At 43.4% G+C, this 19953-nt stretch overlaps 1 protein-coding gene across 1 annotated transcript in view; it reads right to left on the bottom strand.

The window, feature by feature from the left end:
- PRPF19 (pre-mRNA processing factor 19) overlaps positions 1-19953 on the bottom strand; it is a 218870-nt gene that overhangs the window by 26158 nt on the left and 172759 nt on the right. Inside the window, exon 13 of the mRNA XM_069628891.1 lies at positions 3329-3414. Within this exon, the coding sequence (XP_069484992.1) occupies positions 3329-3414 (86 nt within the window). The remainder of the gene's footprint in view (positions 1-3328; positions 3415-19953) is intronic.

The raw sequence follows: 19953 nt of genomic DNA, 5'->3' as shown, positions 1-19953 counted from the left end.
GACGTCCTCCTCCCTTGTCCCAACGACTGAGGCCCAGGAACAACAGGGTCTGCCATACTACAACAGGAACAGAAGCCAGCTGGAACCAATTTCTTCAGACCTAAGGTACTGTGAACTAAGGGGTACTTACCTCTTGTTGTGTAGCTTGCTTGCTCCGAGTTGAGACTTGCATTTGCTGCCTTTTGCAGAGTTGCTTGCAGCTTTGCCCTCCACAACCCGCCCAGCTTGTGGCTAAACAGAAATTTATTTTTCTACAAAACTCTCGATAACATTGCACAAGACTTTTTACTTACATTCAAATGACACTGGCTGTCCTGGCTCCCTGAAGACTCTAACCTCTGACTGTGTTTTTATCTGTCCCTCCAAAAGTCATACATTCTTTACCTGTATAGCTGGGAAAGGGTTTCCTTCCCTAACCTTTTCCTTTTTGACACCTAACTCAGTATTGCTCTAAATGTACCAGTGATATATCAAAGTCCACAGTGTCCTAGTTCTTGAAGTCACCTCAGGGTGTAGGAAGTATCTGTGTGCCATCCCCAAAGAGTATCTACTGGTTTATTGGAACTGGGAGTGTGCATTTTGAAGTATATTTAAGAATTACATATTTGCTCCCTTCCAAAGAAGGCTCATTTTAAAACTGACTTAAATTAATAAATAATTATTTAATCAAGAAACCTTGAGTATAAGTGTTATTTGGATACTTGTCACTGTAAAACTATGTTGCAGCACTACAGCTCACATTGACCCCTCTTGATAGAATGTATGAGATAAGGGCTGGGACCCTCTTTTTTTCAAGGGGGCCTGACTCCAGAGGGTTTAAGCAGAATTATCGAAAGAGATGGAATCAAAGGCTACCCTTGTCACTAACACTCTTGTGGGCTTTTGTAAGCAGTGCAGCTAGGATAGCATGAATCAGCTAGCTCTTAGAAAGAACACAAGGAAGTAGGAATTGTTTACAAACAAAAACAATGCATTTTATCTGTACACATGAAATATTTTTAAAAAGAAGGGACATATGCCATCCTAGGCACAAGAAATATGCATTGATAAGTCAGCAATTACAACCAGACCGCCCCTTGTTGTAAAATGCAGGGAGAGAATGCAGAGGTTGTGCTGCAATTCCTGTTTAATACTCCAAACCTGGAAGTTGAAGACAAGTCGACCACTGGAACCAAAAACAGAGGAGGATGAAGGAAAAGCTGCTGAGAATTTCCAGCAATCGGAGAGCGTGCTGTGTAACTTGAGCCTTCTGTAGCCTGTCCTCCAAATCGACCTGAGGACTCCAAAAATCACAACCAGAGCCTGGTGAGAACCACTAGACTCAAGAAGACCTGTATTTTGAGCCATCCCATGCCGTGCTGCAATAACGCAATAGCCTGGGACCTCGAGCCATTGGGTTGTGCACGGTCTTCCGAATTCCAAATCTCACTGAAACTTCATGGGCATCCTGCTGGATCAACAGAGACACAAATCAAGTACGAAAAGTCCCCTCACCAGAGTGCTGGACCTTTGGAACGAGAATCTGATCAGCGATATTCTGTCTACTTCGGTGCTCCTGAAAAAGGCACCAAATCCACTGAGCCGAATCCAGCCACAAGGACAACCTTGCCTAGAGCCTTTTACATTGATCCCTGCTGCAAAATCCCTTCCAAGGTCCTATTTTCAGTCACCACGACAAGGAATCTGTCGACTGGGGTTTTGACTGCAGATCCTGAAGTCCTCCTGCTGCAAAATCTTCTGTGCGGAGGTATTGTGGTATTGGCTTGTTTTATTGGCTATTTACTTACCTTAAGTCTCTTGTGATTCCTGTGTAGTTTTGAGGTGTTTTCTGTGATTGGGAGGCCTCTCGTCCAGTTCACCAAGGCTCACTGCTGGAATCCTCCTGGGGTGTCTTCTGTGAAGCCCCTGGACCCTCAACTAACTCTGAAGTAAAATACTCACTGGTTTGAACAGTCTTCCTTAGGAACTCTGACATTTGCTACTTAAGAACCTATCCTGACACTGCCTGTTGGACATTAGACCCTAGTGACCCCCTTCTGCCACTGAGAACACTCATGCTCCAAGAATAAGGGAAAGACTTTTAAAGGATTGGGCCTTTTGCCTAGAAAATAGAATAAGTGTTCTGTAACTCAGAGTGAACAGTTACAAAAGTTCTTACTTACCTTGAATGTGTGTTGTGCTATTCTGAAAAAAGTATATGTAACATCTTTCTTTCCTTAGAAACCGTTTTGCCATTCTAACAGAAAGTAGATGTAAGGGTATATTACTCACCTGTGATTTGGTTGTGCCTCTTCCCAAAAGTAATGTTGGTTTCACTTTACTATCCCTGTTAGGATATATGTATGAGTGTTACCCAATTGGGTCTTGCTTCCCCTGACTTGCTGTTAGCCTGTCCAGAATAAGTCTGCATTAGGTTTTCCCTACGTAGAATAACCGCGAGTCATTTATAAAGAGTAACACTTGGTTTTGCTTTCCGTGAGCTGTTTTAAACGGACACAAAAACAGTCTTAGGTGTATACCTGCTCCCAAATTGCTCATAGCGCCTTGAAAAAGTATATGCATTTTACTTACCTTGAGTTAGCTGTGAACCATTGTACAATAAGTTACAAGAGTTACTGCTTATCTCAATCTGTGTTTCACTGATCATAAAAGCACCTGTAATTGAATATTACATCCTTAGGTTTTACTCACCTAGTATAACTGTTATCACAAGAGTAGTTGTAGGTTTTTTTTTTTTTAATGTACCTAGAATAAGTGTTCCACTATTCACAAAATGTATATTATCCAGTTGATTATGTGATTTGTTACGGAGCGTCACGGTACAACTGGTAGGATCTACTACCCTTGAATTACTTAAAGTAATTTGAAAGTAACAATTGGTTTTTAGTCCCCAAGAATAGGTGTGACCTATACTGAATGTGTATGAAAAGGATTGATTTCCCTAGAACTACGGTTAGGTTTCCAAATAAGGTTATATGATTTGGTCTGTGTACCTTCAAGCATAGTGTTGTGTTTTGTTTTTATAATTGTGGTTATATATAATGTGACAGCACTTCTTTCCCACCCCCCAAGATTTATCTTCGCCTACTTGTATTTAAATAAACCATTTATTTTTTACAATACATAGTGTTTCAGTGTTTCTTTGGACCATTTGTATTATAATTTAATTTGTACCGATTCTACAGCCCTCTCTCCCTCCTAAAATAAGACTCAGGTGGTACAGCCTTATACTAAGAGTGGAGTCTTGTACTGCTCAGTTGAACTTCAGAAAAACTGTCCTAACAGGGGTGTGTCAGCACTATTGAGTGCAGTGATAGTCGCCACTTACCTTCAAATCCCAAATCTTAATCTGTGAATCCATGGTGCCCGTACCAAAAATGAGACCGTCGGGGTGAAATTGGGCACAGGTAAGTGCTGGAAAGAGATAAGGGAGGCATTAGATTACAGAAAAAAGATCAGATACATTAAAAAAGGGAAATGCTTCAAGTACAAAAAGTCTGAATGTCCAAGAAGGAAATAAAAAGTAGAGAAAAGCAATTAACTTTTGAAGGGAAGAATAATAGCACGCCATGGTGGAGGACGACAGCAGGGCACGAAAAGAGTGCTAAAAATGAGGGTGTTGTGGGGTGAGGGTAAGAATGGAGAACTTGGTTGCTCTCTAAACAGGTTTCAGATAAACACATGAAAATGAAAGAAAACTATAGTGGAGAGAAATGGCAAATAAAACTAGAAGCACTTTATAGAAATAAGGTTAAGTGGGAGTGAGGACAGTTTCAAAGTGAGGTTTTGACCATGAAGTAGACTGGGGAAGGGTGAAAGCACTTAATAGTGGATGGGCAGAACAGCATAACAGAAGATAAAGTGGAGTGTCTCCATAGGGAGGGGCAAGAACAGTGTGCCAACATGGAAGGAAGGGAGAGTGTTAAGGAGATTTTTAATTTTGTATTCCAAATCTCCACCTGCAAACCCCCCCCCCCTCCCAAGTACTTTTTACTGGACTCCTGGATTTTTGTGTCTGTTCCGAGTGAGTGGAAGCCTTTTCACCACTCACTCATTCTTTAGCTCGGACTATGGGAACCCTTGTTCATTATCTTTGTACTTTATTATGGCATCATGCTTTCCTCTATCTTTGTTAAGGCATCTGAACTTTACTTTTGCAGCACACAGCACATTTTATGCAGTGTTGCTGGCAGCCCTATGGCATTACCCCATTTTATTTTCCTTGTGTGAACAGATGTTCGCACGAATAGGGTGATACTTTTTATCCTTCTTCCCTTTCCTTTTGTGAGATCAGCACACACCACCTCATGTGGATTGCTGAGGGGTGTTGGGAAGGCACCAGGGTCCCCTGAACCCTCAAGCGCTTTAAAGTTAGGCAAGACCTCTTTAAGGTGCTATAATAGACTGGGGGGGCAGGTGCACAGGGAAGGCTCTCTCATGCAAACATCACAGACACAGACATAGGCAGGGACTGAAGAAGGTAGTTATTGTCTAAATATGAGGCACAATTAACTACTAGCTGTTTAGATTTGTAATGTCAGATCCTAGGCATTGTCATTCTTAGTGCTGTATATGAGTCAAACTCCCCCTCCTTCTCAGAAGGAATGCAGTCTGTGATCTAAAATGGACCACAGGCACTTATGCGGTGTTCGTCACCACGGCCAGCATGCACAAAATGACTCACTAGATGCCCACTGTCCGTCAAGGGTCCATGCAGGTTAAAAAATTGTAATCACATGTTCTGTGCGACAAAATGCAGAATGGGATAAATAAGAGTCAAGCGTGGAGGAGACTACAGGACCCAGATAAAACGTGAGCAGGATGAGTGAAATATGGATAGAATGAATGAAAATTATGTGTACATAAAAAGGTTTCATTTTTCCTTGTGCTAGGCCTCAAGGTTTGTAAAAGTAAGCAGAGCTGTAGTGTGTTTTTGCACAGCTAGCAAAATGTAGAACACTATGACAAAACCGCTGACAACAAAGAAAGGCTGCTTTGAAAAATTCCCATTATGGAAGAAGGGCGGATTTGGCTGAAGTCATGATCCAGCCCCAGTGATATCATGGCAAGACGGGCCCATATAAACCCCTGCCTGAAGCCACTTTGGCAGGAAGGAACGGAAGAGGGACAGGAGAAGACCGTTCAGGCAGCAGAGTCCTTTGCTACCATCCTCATTTTGTAAGATTAAAGATTGCCTTTTTTGCCGCCTTATTTTCCTAGAGGGTGTATTGATTCTGGCGCGAGTGTAATTAGGTACACCCCAAGTTTAATTTAGTTTATTTGCTTGTACAGGGTGCTGAACCCGGAGATAACTAGGCGCTTGACTTGGTGGCGAATTAGGTTACAGACATAGCATACATATACAGGCGAATTGGTATACAGAAACATAGAAATTACAAAGATAATAGCACATGATTACAAGGTTTACAGATAAGGCATAAACAATTTACAAAATATACATAATGTACATTGTCTTTGGCGGGAATCCTTTGCGAAGCACGCCGAGGCTCCAGATTGTGTGCGAGGACAAGAAGAAGGGGAGGATCCCGAAACTACAAGCAGTTCCAACTGAAAGGACAGCCACTTGCCAAAGTTTGAATGAGGCACGAGTGCGTGTTAGGCAGAATTCTCTCAAATGAGCTAATTCCCTCCACCTTAGAGACCCCTAGCAACTTTGCTGAATTTTGAGGACCTGATTTTTTTAACCTGGAGAGAGTGAGATTCTTTTTTCCAACTCTCATGTATTTTTATGTGATTCTTGAACACGGTTTCTTTTGGTTATTGAGTCTGACAAACTCCACAGGCATCATCTTTTACATTGTGACACACAGCACCTTCAGTGCAGTGGCTCAGGGAAGTCTTTCATATTTCCCAAAGGTTTGAATACCTTCTCTGGGATAAACTACTGTTTCCCAGAGCAGTAAAGTAAAATTGACTTTACTTACATTTGTAACTTTCTAGACCCAGCACACACTATCTTACAATAGGGTGCTGGAGAAGTTACCTAGTATCCCCTTTGTCTAGCTTCTTGTGTAAAAAAAAAAAGCTATGTTACCCTTTCCTCACTGAATGGCTGGTGGCAGTGGTTTCGTTTTAACTACCGTGGTGTGCATTTACCGCGGGCTGCGTTCGCAGCTTCAGTAAAGCACCCAAGGGTGCCATTTTTGTCAAAATGGCCCTGTTCTTTTTTCGCCATTTCTTTGTGGTAAGGTCCTTTTTGAGATTTACTCTGCGCACCAAACCAGGTTTGGTCCCATTGTTCACTTTGCATCTGGAGGGATTCACAAGTGAAGCCCGCCTCTGGCTCCAGGTTGTGTGGGGTAGGCAGGAAGCGAGGGAGGTGCCCGAAACTCCCTGTGCTTAGTCTCCTAGGAGACCCAAATGGACTCTGTGGTGATTGGCCGGCTGACTGTCCAGCAAGGACAGCCGCACTGCTGGGTGAGTGACAGCTAGGCTGGAATGAATGGGAGAGAACTGAATAAAAGACAAGGCTTTTGGCTTGGAAGGCAGAGTCGACCACTGGACGAAGGAACCAAAGAAGAACTTGAAGACGACGCTTGCTGCTACTCCTGGACCGTTGGTTTTCGCTGTGAAACCCTACTGCAGTGCCGAAACATCAGGTTTGCATCGACAGAGAAGCCTCTGCAAGGATGACTTCGCCCCTTGAGTTGGTGGGACCAATCAACTCCAAAGTAAGCCGCCTGGACATCCATCTCGGAGCTGGTTGAATTTCCACAGAGTTGATGCTGGAAACTGTAGAGCCAGGGAGAGGAACACTAGATTGTGTGCGTTCCTTTTAAGCTGGCCTAGAGCTCCAGGAAGATCCTCTGGACTCCCAGCAAGCAGGACTGACCAAGCCTGAGCTCCCTCAACAGAGTGCGGGACCACAGAAGCAAGGAAAGTCCATCTCGACAGCCAGGAACTGCAGTGTTGCTATTTGTGGTAGACGCGAGGAGCTGAAATACTGAACAGCCACTGAAAGTGAAGTTTGCCAGTTGAGAGTTTTGACCGTCCCAGTGCAGGAGTCCCTCGAACAGCAAGATCTTCAGATCTGCACAGGAACAGGAGTCATCTGCTGCAGCTTTTCTTCATTTTTAAAGGTACTGTACAAAGTCTAAGAGAACTTACCTCTTGCTGTAGAGTTGCTTGCATCTTCTACTACTCTAATCAGCATGTGGCCCTAGATTTAATTCTTCTTTTCTTCAAACACTTTTAAAACATTGTGCAAAGACTTTTCCATATGCCTACCAGAAGTGCTTCATCCTATGTAAGACTTTTTGCCCATTGACTTTGGCCTAGCCTATTGTACTGAATTATTCTTTTTGGGGGGATCCAAAAGTATTAGCTTGCTTAAGAATATTTGTGGTCTCTTGTTTGTTCTAAATAATCTTTTGATTATGTGTTTAAATGTTTATTCAAGAAACCTTGAGTGTAAGAGTTTATTTGAATACTTGTACCTGTAAACCTCTGTGTAACTCCACTACAGCTCACACTGACCCCTCTTGAGATAAGCCTGGCTGCTCAACATGCTACCAAAACTGTGTAGTACAAGCTTATACCAAAGGTTGAGTTTCCTATGCCTGTAGTTAGAATTGTTTGTAGTGTTCCTAAAGGGTAATGGATACAAACTTTGCCTAACAGTGCGGATTGGCTGGCTTCCTGGATAAAAGACTGAATTCCTGGTGCACTGACAGTCGACCACTGGAACTACAGATCCGAAGAAGGCTATGACCAGAGATGCCTGCAGCAACTTCCAGCAACCAGAGAAGCCTGCTGAAGTGACCACTTCTATTCTGACCGTTTGCAAATCAACAGGGAAGCTCTGAAGAGGGTGACTTACTCCCGTGGGCTGGTAGGCATAATCTGTCCCAAGACGACCTGCAATTTGAGCCATCCCACGATGACCTGCAAGTTTCCTGGGCAGCAAACCGCCAATACCATGGGCCCTGCGACCATCCTGCAGTGCATCGTATTGCCACAAACAAATCCTCCCGAAACTTTGATTCACTCCTTCCGGACCTCCAGAGGCAAGATCCCCCTCCTCGAAGTCCCCGCACCAGAATGTAGAACAGAGCAAGCGAGGAGAATCGACCGGGTAGTAACAGTTTGGAAGGGAGAACTGCAATTTCTGTGCCAATTCCCTTTACCCTTAGAGACCTCCAACGCTTTTGCTGGACTCAGGGCTTTTTCATTTTTACTCCTGAGCATGTGGGACTTTTCTCTCACTCATTTGTTTTCCCGACTATGATTTTCTGGGTTCTTTACAGTTTTATGGAGTCTGGTAAACTCCATAGGCATCTGCTTTTTGCACTGTGTGACACAGCACCTTTTGTGCAGCGCCACTGAGAAGTCCCTTGGATTTCTCTTAATGTTTAACTCATTTTTTTTGGTGAACTACTGTTCCCAAGAATAGTAAGCCGACCCAGGTCTTACTTACCTTTTCCTTTGTGGGTCCAGCAGGCATCATCCTATGTGAAGCGCTGGGGATTACATAGTAACTCCTTTAACCCATTCCTCATGTAACATTTTGTTACGCTAACTCACCTGAATGGCTGGTGTCAATGGTTTCTTTTTTACAACTTGGTGACCTGTATCTGCAGGCTGATACCCCAGCTGCAGTACAGTATCCAAGGGTGACCATTTTCACAAAATGGCCGGTCTTCTTTTGTCACCATTTCTTGTCAGTTTCTTCTGGGCTTTTGTTCGGTTGTTTGAATCATGTTCGAGTCCTTTGCATGTTTTGGCATTGGCGGGCTTCAGCCTTGAAGCCCGCCCAGGCTCCAGTGTGTCTGGAAAGGCAGGAAGTGAGGGAGGGTCCCGAAACTTCCCTGTCCTTTGTCTCTAGGTGTGCCTGAGCAAAACCAGTCCCCACGGGCTGGCTGGCTGTCCTGAGGACAGGCACCCTGCTTTGTGATTGACAGCCTAGGGCTGTGAATAAATGAGAACATGCTTAAAAAACAAGGTTTTGGGGACTAAGCACAATCTACCACTGGAGGACAACATCCAAAGCAGAAGACGAGAGAAGTTGCCAGCAGCACCCTCCTGGACCGCAAAGTGCCTGGTGAAGCCCTGCAGCTGAGCCGAATCCGTATTCAAATCGACAGGGAAGAGTTGTACGGGACAAATTCCTCCCTTAGGCTGTTGGGACCAACTAGCCTCAAGACAAACTATTTTGGCGCAACCCCCGACTTGCTGCGACTTTCCAAATCTGCAGAATCCCAATACCCAGGGTACCTAGACCATCTGTGAGTGCATTGTCTTCTGAAGTGTGAATCCGGCCAAAACTTTGTAGGCATCCATAAACTTTGTAGGCATCCATAGGACCCCACAGAAGCAGGAAATCCACATCCAGAGTCCCCTCACCAGAGTCCAGGACCAAGGGATCAAAGACCTTCTAACCAGAGTTGTTTGTTGTTCTTTGATGCTGAGAAAAAGGCACCAAAGTCACAAAGAGCCGCTGAATCCTGAGGAATCCATTGCTGCCCAGACCCTCTCTCGAGTGCTGCCACAGGAGCACACCAGACATCCTCCCCTTTGTCACCACAACCAAGGACCAGGAACAAGGGTCTGCTGCACTGCAATCAGAAGGCATCCAGCTGAAGAACCTCATTTCAAAAGGTACTGTGGCGCTTGGGGTACTTTATCCTTTTGTCATTTGGGGTGCTTCCTACCTTTGGGACTGCTATTTAACCCTACTCCGAGTTGATCTCAACTCATTGGCCTTACAGCTTGTGCTGCTTCAAAGTGACTCCCCTTGAGTTGCTGGGATTTCCTTTTTAACACCAACTATTTAAGAAACATTTTCTAAGAAGAAGAGCATCAAACTTTCACTTTGCCCATTGACTTTGGCTGTCCTGTCTACCTAAAGGCCTCCTTCCGAACCTATTGGCTTTGGTAGTGCGTGTTCCCTTACAGGTTTTAATTGTAGGAACACTTAATGCTGGGATAGAACACTGCCTACATCCCTTTGGGAGAATCTAACTGTTTTTATAGAATATCAGTCTGTTCCGATGTAACCCAAACCCTTCCCTCCTTAACTCAATACTGCAAAGGTGAGGCAAAATAAGTGTTATACTGATATCAAATGACGTCACCTCCGGGTGCTTGAAAATGTGTAACATATGAATAAATTACTCACCTGCTTTATTGTTCACTTTTTGAATTGAATTGAATCCTAACTTTGGATTAATGTTACTGCTAGTTACTGATTTTTAAAGAATGCATGAAATATCTTTGTGTATAAATAATGTATTATAAAACTTTAAGTGGGCAAGTGTTTAATTGGATACCTGTATTTGTATTTACTGATTTCATTGTACAGCTCACATTACCACTCATAAGATGAGCCTGGCTGCTCAGTCACACTACCAACTTGTGTATAATGGCCTATATTAAGGTGGGTTACCTAATACCAAGAGATGAGTCTTGTGTAGTCCCACACAAGTTGGGCTGCACTAATTCTTACCTAACAGTTCGTCATTGGTGTCTGAAGAGGCTCCAAAATCACAGATCTGCATTGGTGCACGAAGAATCCTTTGCTGGGGGTTCCCTCTCTTGACTGCTGCTACGACATCCCTTCAAGATTCCCTCCTTTAATCACTATGACCAAGGAACAGGAGACCAGGTCTGCAGCTGTCGCATCGTGATGTCCTCCGGGTTCATCATCTTAATCACTGCTAAGGTAGTGTGGGACTCGGGGTAATACTTACCGCAAGTCATTCTGTCGCTCCTTTACTGCCTATTCCAGTATTAGGGTGTTCGCCTGTACACGTTCGCCCAGGCTTAAGGCTTGTGTGCATTCAGGGAGCTTTCTCCAAAGTACCTGAACCCTTTTTACCAACAAAAGCCTGCTACTTACTTGTAAATGAAAAATCCTCTAGGACTTTGCCTTTTCAACAGCTTTGCCTTACCTGCTTTCCTCCAATTTGACTCTGAAGAACACGTACCTAGCTAGGGATGGAGTGTGAAAGCCATTAGGCCTCTGAAAAGTATTACAAGTCTTAAAATGTGCTTACCTGCTAATTGTTGGCATTATTCATTCATTTTATCCATACAACAGAACATTTTGAGTTACTAGAACAGTTGTGGTTCTTCTTACCTTTGAATTGCATTAATTAACCGTATTACTTTTACGCTCTGGTTTACTCATCTGAATTATAGCATTGGTTGTCCATAGTGTTTATTAGATTTGAAATGGTACTCATCCATCTGAAGAGAGATATAGATATAGAAATATATATCTGGCTGCTCTGCCATACTACCAATACCTTGAGTGGTACAGGCCTATACTAGAAGTTGGAGCCTGGTATACCAAGGAAACAGTTTTATAAAGTCCTACCACAGGTGGACTTTAGGAAGACTCCATAACAGAGTACGATATCTGCTCCCAGTATCCATCAGTGAAGTTTCCCTTACAGTCTAAAGTGGATTCTAGTTGGCAGGATTTTGCCATGAAAGCACACATCCAGGCTATGTTGGTTGCATGTAAGGGATTTGCTGAGAAGAGTTGCAGAAGTATTCAATGAATGCAGAATAGATGTGGTCAGTCTTCTCCCTTCCTTAGCATTATATGGCAGGCTATCAGATCATTCATTTAAAGTGATACAAGTACTGTCAGGGAGACTGACTCAATCTGAACAACGGACCCCTGACAAGATCACATGCTGAAGTAGTAACTCCACCATCTTTTACTCAACATATTTTTGTTGGGGCAGTGGTGTTCAAGGAGGATAAGAGAACAAGTAGGCAGTAAAGAGTCTTGTTGAGAACATGTAGAAAGACAAACAAAAGCAATGGGGATAAAGGTGAAAAATAATCAAACTGTACTGGCAGTGTTGGTGGTACACAAGACTTTGGGGTGAATGGATTTGGGATTACAACAAGAAAACAAGAGGAGTTGCACAAGGTGGTGTGTGGGGGCGCAGTAGGCATTTCTGTGCCTTGCAACATTCACATGGAAATCTTCCTTTGAAAAATCGGTGCAGACGATGGATTTTACTTCTCCGAGGATGGTATACCAGTGGCGTGAACCAGGAGTGCAGATAACTGGCATCTGGAGGCTGAATGTGACTGAAGTGGTAGGGTAGGGTTAGGGGTGCATGGGTCAGAGGGTTTAGAAACCTGAGAGCACTTATGTCAGGAACTTGTACAGCAATCAGCAGTATTGGCCTGCCTGCTTCCTGACAATTTGTGAGAAAAGGTGGTAGGAGTGTAGATGGTTAAATAGGTCATTTGTAAAAAGTGAAAAGGGGGAGGCAGTGGAGGGAGGATAACCAAAAAAAGGATCTTACAGTAGTACAGCATTCTAAGGACGTGATGGGTTATAAGGTTTTTTCGCTGTCTTGAATGTGAGGCGAGTGTGGCTTAACAGACTTTGCAATTGGTATCAGGTGGCTATGCCCGTTTAAGTATTGTGTGTCTGATGAAGGCTAAAGTGAAAGCCTAGAAGACCACAATCCTTCCGATTAAGGTAGGAGGGAGAAGGTTGGAGTGTGGCGGACGAGCATAGGGTTTCAGAACTTTGATGACAACAGTGGTCTTGAAGCAGGACAGTTAAGAGGAGAAGATGTATGGAGGATTAGGTTAAAAAGGCGAGTTAGCATTCCCAGGATGATGGTTTTGACAAAATGTAGGGCTGTCGGTATGAAAGGCAAGCATACTGTTAATGTGAGGAGGTGGTGTGCTGAGGAATAGAATCAATCAAGATCGAAGTTAAAGAGAGTTAAAGTTGGATGAGAGAGAGCAGAAATATTAAAACTATTTAGCTCTTACTGGAGAGGAATGCAGGCAAGATGCTTTCAGGGGTGCAGGATCAGAGGATGGACGATCAGGGCAGGGGAAGAAAGCGGTCATGTGTATTGGAGTGTTTAGTGGGAGGAGAAGGGATATTTTGATAGTACTAGGATTTTCATTGGTAGAGGGGTGCTGAAAAGTTGAAGAAAATAGTTTGCAAGTAACCAACTACTTGAAGAGGGTAGTGGTATACCACCTGCAGAGAAGAAATAGTTACTTACCAACTGTAACATTCTTTCGACTGGATGTTCCTCCCATGTATGCCTCATCTTAGATATATTCGTCAGCTTGCTGCTTCTTCTGGAAAATGTTTTGCCAGTGGGCGCTGTGCTCGAGGCCGCGTAGCTTGGTCTCTCGAAGGCCGCCGTCAACGTCATCCCTCGTATAAATGGCTTGAGCCGCGCCTGTTGGTTCAGTTCTGTTTTTTCGATATTAATGGTTGCATCAGTTGTATTTTATGTCGACAGATGTCAGGCTCTTAAGGAAGTACAAGTGCAACAAGCGTAAGAACTGTACGGAGGGGTAGGTTGGGAGGGTCGATGAGGAATACGTGGGAGGAACATCGAGTGGAAAGAACGTTACAGTTGGTAAGTAACTTGTTCTTCGAATGGATTGTGTCCTCCCACGTATTCCTCATCTTAGATAGACTCCCATAGCAGTTGTAATTTAGAGGAGGAGGGAGTACCATAGTTCTTCAATTATGCACAGAATGAAGGGAGGCTTTTGCAAAAAGGCCTCCTTGGAAAGAAGTGGTGTCTAAACAATGTTTTGCAAAAGTGTGCATTGATGACCAAGTGGCCGCAGCCCAAATGTCTTGCACTGGGACACCCCTCTGAAGAGCCGTGGAAGTTGCTATGCCCCTGGTTGAATGAGCCCTTAAAGGCATGGTCTAGTAAAAAATGTTATTGTCCGTACGGGTCGGCCATGTTTTTTTAAGCCTAAGTGACTTGATTTTAGAAAACTTTCTTACGGACCTTTCCCGAGTTTTCGTCCATTAGACGCACGCGAAAACAAGCACCAGGGAGCCGCCATTTTCTGATAATCCTATCAGTTCCCCCATCGCCCTGGCTGACCTGCTTTTGCGGCACTAAATCAAATCCCCCGCCCCTGAGCCTGTCATCAGCAGACTCGTACCGCCCATTTCCCAACGCCAAAGCACGTCTTGTGTCAACATTCGCTGCGCTTCAGCTAATGACGTGTCGCCATGGAAATGGCAGGACGCCTCTTTCCTCAATAAGTATAAACAGACTGTTTCACAACACACAGCAGCAGACTTTCGATTCCATTCCTCTCTCTGTGTTACTTTGAGTATTCTGCGACTCGTTTCAGTGCTCTGGTCAGCTACTTTCGCCGCTTGTAGCCCGTGTGAACAGATACCAGTACCACGGCTATAAATTATTTTAGTTTGTTTAACACACAATGGCTACAATAATGCCCTACATGTACGAGCCCGAGTATACCGAGGAGGAACTACTGGAAAGGGAAGCACGCGAAAACGATAGGGAGTCGGACGGCAGCTGGCAGGACGAATCAACAGATGAAGAGCCTGGGCCTAGTCGCATGGACGGCGTCTCCACCTGGTGCACATGCAATCGGTGCGAGCTAATGCCAACTGAGGACGAGAACTGCTGCTGCCGAGAAAACTCGGGATGCCTGGCCTACATTCCGGAAGGCGAGCCACGACCGCAATGCATCACCGAGCTGACAGACTTCAGGGCAGCCTGCCTCACACGGGCCGTGTTGAGAATAATGATGGTGCTTATGCACGAACTTCGCGCAACTGTTCGTCCTCGTAATCCGAGTAACGAGCAAGTATACTCCGCTTGTCATGCCACTCCTATTTCATCTTCTTCTACTATATCCAAAATTACATCTACATATCATTGTAACGCATGTAAGTCGTTCAATAGTGTGCATTGTCTAGATAGCATTTGTCCGTGCAGAATGCCATTAGTTACAAGAATTGTCATTGACAACAAACGTTTATTAAACTTATCTTGGTCATTTAAAAACAGTTTGTTTCATTCCTTTTCACAGGTGGTACAGGCTGGTGGCCTATCGTTCCTTTACATGGTGGCTCCACGGGAGGCTTGGACACCGCGTTCGAAGAGTGATACCCGCCTGTGCCGTTCGTGCCATTAGAGAAACGTTCCCGAGTGACAGCGGTCAGTACAGGGGATTTTCTCTCGCTGTGCTGCATCCTGACCTGTATAATCTTTAAAGTCTTGTATTTTTGTGTCATGAAAATAAGATACAAAATAAAACACCACATATATTTTAACAACGGTTGTTTCGATTTTTTAAATGAATCAAGTGTGTCTCCATTCAATGATGAACGTCAGACATCTGTGCTCCGAATGGGTGAAGGTCTGGTCGCTGTGAAGCAGGGTGGTCACTATCTATCTACGCTAACATAACATTCTCGATAATGCACGCACTAAATAACACTTGTTCAAAGTCTTTCAGTAGGTTATGTCTCTATAAAAGTCACACATATATCTATACTAACAATTACCATTGGATTATACAGGCCTTAGGGTCTTGACCACTATAATACACCGGTTGAATTGTGGGTCTGTGCTCACAAGAATCTCCGGTATGTGGCATTTGTTATTGATAAGCAACGATATACTATCATCGATATAAAGGCGATATACTATATTGATATAAAGGCGGTTCGCGCCAGTGGATGAGCGCTGGCATGGGGGGCTGTCAGGGGCGCGAAAGGCCAAGGTGCCAAACTACATGTACACTTCAAAAGGTATCCCACGCAAAGGGGCCATCGGTCACATAGCCTCCTCAGACCCCGTGTCTCCAGCCAGGCCTCCCCTTGAAGCAGGCCACGACATACATACGTCATTCATTCACAAACACACCCCTGTTTCTAAAACTTTATAAACCACTTGATGTCTCATGAGAACATCTTTGTGCTTTGCAAGTCAACTCCTGAACGTGTTACCTGGCAACCACTGAGATCTACGCTAATCTGCTCGTCGTCGTGCTATCCGTGAACTTCTGTGACCGCTTAGAGCAAACCCATCAGTGTGCTACCTGTGGCCACCCACCTATACTCCTGCAACATACTGCTCTGCTTGCTGAATCCAACTGTTTGTTGGTCAAGGTAAGGCCATGTATCCTAGTCATTTTTCGCAGATTTTTAAATTTCTATATATTTGCGAGTTGAGTACACAATAGTGCTATGTTCATTGGTCTCATCGCTATTGACTTGAGTTTCCATTGCTATGCTATCAATAGATCTATTTATTTTCATCTGTGTCTATCGTCATCGAATTGCATTCTTCGGGGGTTCAGTCTATAATGTAAGCATGTTTCCTTATCGTGCAATACAGAACATCCAAGGGATGAGTCACATGTTCAGATTTTAGTCACATCATTTATACATTTCTGCAACTTATGCAAATACTAAGCCGCACATAATGAACTGGTATAGTTCCTGCGACCAAAACAAACCTTGCATTGATCATTGTATGATTCATTTACTTTTGTATCAAATCTTTATTCTTGAAGATTGTATAATAATGTCGATATTTACTTTTCAGATTTATCAACAATGCCTGCCTGTTCGATTAGCGGTTGCCCTTCGAAGACCCATGCGAAATCTGAAGGCACTAAAATGCATGTATTCCCGAAAACTGTTGATCGAATAAGAGAATGGGTCAGACATTGCGGATATCCACTGGATGAGCTGGAAAGTAGAGTCCAACAAGTCTTACAGGACAAGAGGGGTGATTGATACCGCATCTGCAGCCGGCACTTTTCCTTGGACATGTACACAACATCTTGGGTAACAAAGAAGAATAAACGGCGAACGACACGGAAATTGCTCGAAAACGCTATTCGTCCACATTCCGCCACCGGTGAGTCAAGTGTCCGGATTTAGCTTTAGGCCTTGTGGTAGTGTGTAGGTATCCGAACGGATTAATTGATATTGTAGGTGATCTATCCCTTGTAATAATTTCGATATTGATATGAGTGTATAGTTTTTTGAATGACATTTATCAATATATTCTTTTTCGATTTCATAACCCACAAACGCAATGTATATATATGGGAACAGGGAACTGTGCTGTATTGAGCATTTTTCAAGTATTCTGTCGCCTTACATGGCTATTTTTAATATTGGCATTTCATTATTAATCATTAATTTACCTTTACAACTTCTTGACTATCCCTTGAATCTGAAGCAAGAACATTCTACATCCTTGATGTGGTCGCAGTTATCGACCACTTCTAGCGCGTATCAGGTAATCTTACTAGGCTAATCCGCTACAGACTTGTTTTATGCACGTCAAGTAATAGTTTTATTTTATCGTGTAATTATTTTACCGAATGTTTGGTTAGTGCTTTCCAATTGATATACACCTTAGTTATCGTCCACTGGTGTTTGTTTTCAGTTATAATTAGTGTTATCCATACTAATGCAAGTACCGTCTTTCAGGGAGATGCTGAAGCGTCCGCCACATCTACAACATTTCTAGATGTTCTTCACCAGCAGGAGGTATGGATACTGACAGCTCCATCAAGCATCATCAGAGCTGGAATTCTTGTCGTTTGATTGTTCTACACAATTTTTAATTTGTGGTTAGCCGTTGATATGTACCTGTGCTGTCGACCCCAGGTGTGTGTTATGTTTTCACTATTGTAATCCTCACTAAGTTTATGTTTCAGGCAGTTGATGGAGCGTCAACCCCTGCACTTGATGCAGAGCCTGACATTCAAGTAATTCCAGGGGAAGTGGAAGCGGGACCATGCGTATACGAATCGGCGCAACAGCTTTCGGAAGTGCGCACTACATTTGCAACATCCATAGATATTCTTCAGCAGCACGAGGTATGGATAATGACAGCTCCATCATGCGTGATCATATAACGTGATTCCATTTGCTATACTTTCTTCCCTATTAACGCAAGTGCTGTGTTTCAGGGAGACGACGAAGCTTCCACTACAATCACAACATCCAATTTAGATGATGCAGATGTAAATAAATCGGAGAAATAAATCGATGAAATGTGATCATATTTAGATTTTCCTTGATTCTTTTGGACAATGCATCATTTGTGGTTATCTCTTTATATGTACCTGTGCCGTCGACCCCAAGTGTGTGTTGTGTTTCCAATATTGAAAAGCATACTAATGCAAGTACTGTGTTTCAGGGAGATGCGGATGCCTCCTCTCCAATACCACCATTCATGGCAGTCCATGCAAAGCCAGAGGTATGGATACTGACAGCTCCATCGAAATAGATCATCACTGGTCGAATACCTGTCGTTTGATTGTGGCACACAATGTTTAAATCGTGTTTGGCTATTGAGATGTACCCGTGTGTTCGTCCTCACGTGTGTTTTATGCTAACAATACATAGTAATGAAAGTACTATGTTTCAGGGAGACGATGGAGCCTCATTCCGTGCTGTCTATGTGGATATAGAAAATATAGTCCTTGCAGCGCAAGAGGAAGGGAGGACATGCGGAAACGAATCGAAGCTACAGCGTTCAGATGTTGAAGGTCGAGTTAAAAAAGTTGCAAAGAAAAAAAAAAAAAAGGTTAGTTACAAACAGTTCATAACTTTAAAAAAATGTTTGTGCTGGGGACTATTATATGTTTTTTTCCAGTCAATTATACTACACTTTATCTTGTGTTTAAACTGAACATCCTTTTTCCAATCTCTCCTCCAGTTACCCGTGGGTGTCAGAACTATACATACACAGACAGTGAAGCGAATGAGAGATGTGGCTTGCCAGACCGTGTACACTATGGAGGAACTATTAATTGAGGCGAGGCGTGTTCAGGCTCGAGATGCTCATGTCCAATGGCCAGAACATGAATTAACTGTTTTTGGAGACTACAGCAAAGTTGCATTGGACCATAGCTACAGTGCGACCGCACCACCACAAGAAGATGTTATTGAATGTATTGAAGATAGCTCTGAAGTAGTTGCAGATCAATTCACACAATCTACACCCGCCAAAAATTTTGCCACCAAAAAACCTGTCAACATTGTTGTGTTCTCCCATCAATGTTGAAGTAATAGATGTCAAAATGTCAGAGAATGAACCAGCCGCAGCATCCATAGACGCATCAGAACTTGATATCAGCGATATTACTTTCCAATGTGTTGAAATCTCCACGTCGTCACAGGCCGAAACAACGTTGACGCAGGATGACAGTCTAATGAAAGAGAGCAAATACATTGTATTCGACAGTTGTTTGATGGAAATTATAAGTATGCTGAAATGTGTGCATTCAATTAGATGGAAAGTATGTGGGAAGCCACTGATTAATGTGACTCGTCAAATAAAAGGCAGTAACGTCAAAATAAATGCTGCCTGTAAATCATAGGTTCTCATGGTCTGTACAACCGATGCTGGGGAAACTGCCAGCAGGCAATCTACTGTATGCAGCTGCATCACTTTTTTTTTTATAGAAAGTTAGAGGCTTTCTTTCAGTTTGTGGGACTCCATTTCATTTCTAAAGCGCTGTACTACATATACCAACGTGATTATCTGTTTCCGGCCATTAGTGATGCTTGGAAAATTAAACAATTGTCTCTAGCAAGTACATTCGAAGGTAAACGATTCAGGCTAGCCGGCGATGGACAGTGCGACAGCCCTGGATTTTCTGCCAAGTACTGCACCTACCACTTTCAGGACATGGATAGTAAGAAAATGGAGTTCGGTGGTCGTGCAGATAACACAATGTACATCGCCAGTGGCCATGGAGAAACTAGGATTTATAAAATCAGTGGAATATATACAATTGAGGGGAATGCACATCAACCTCATAGCCACGGATAGACATGTTTCAATTGCCAAGACAATGAGAGAGCAGTTCCCACATATTAAACATCAATTTGACGTATGGCATCTTGCTAAATCAATCAATAAGAAAATCTCGGCTCCAGGGGAAAAAAAAAGGTTTTGAAAGTATTTTGCAGTGGTCCCATTCTATCACCAACCATCTTTGGTGGAGCTCAAAAACTTGTGAAGGGTCAGTGGAAATACTACTTGAAAAATGGCGGTCACTGATGGACCACTGCACCAACGTTCACCGCTGGACAGCAAATCAACATTTCCACCAATGTGAACATGGCCCTTTGTCCCCAGAGGAGGCACGGAAGAAGAAGTGGTTGATTCCATCTTC

The sequence above is a fragment of the Ambystoma mexicanum genome, chromosome 12 (genome assembly GCF_040938575.1).
Source record: "Ambystoma mexicanum isolate Mex_15411 chromosome 12, UKY_AmexF1_1, whole genome shotgun sequence".
In the NCBI taxonomy this organism is placed as follows: domain Eukaryota; kingdom Metazoa; phylum Chordata; class Amphibia; order Caudata; family Ambystomatidae; genus Ambystoma; species Ambystoma mexicanum.
Note: the sequence above shows the minus strand (reverse complement) of the source record. Positions and strands in the feature narration are given on the sequence as shown.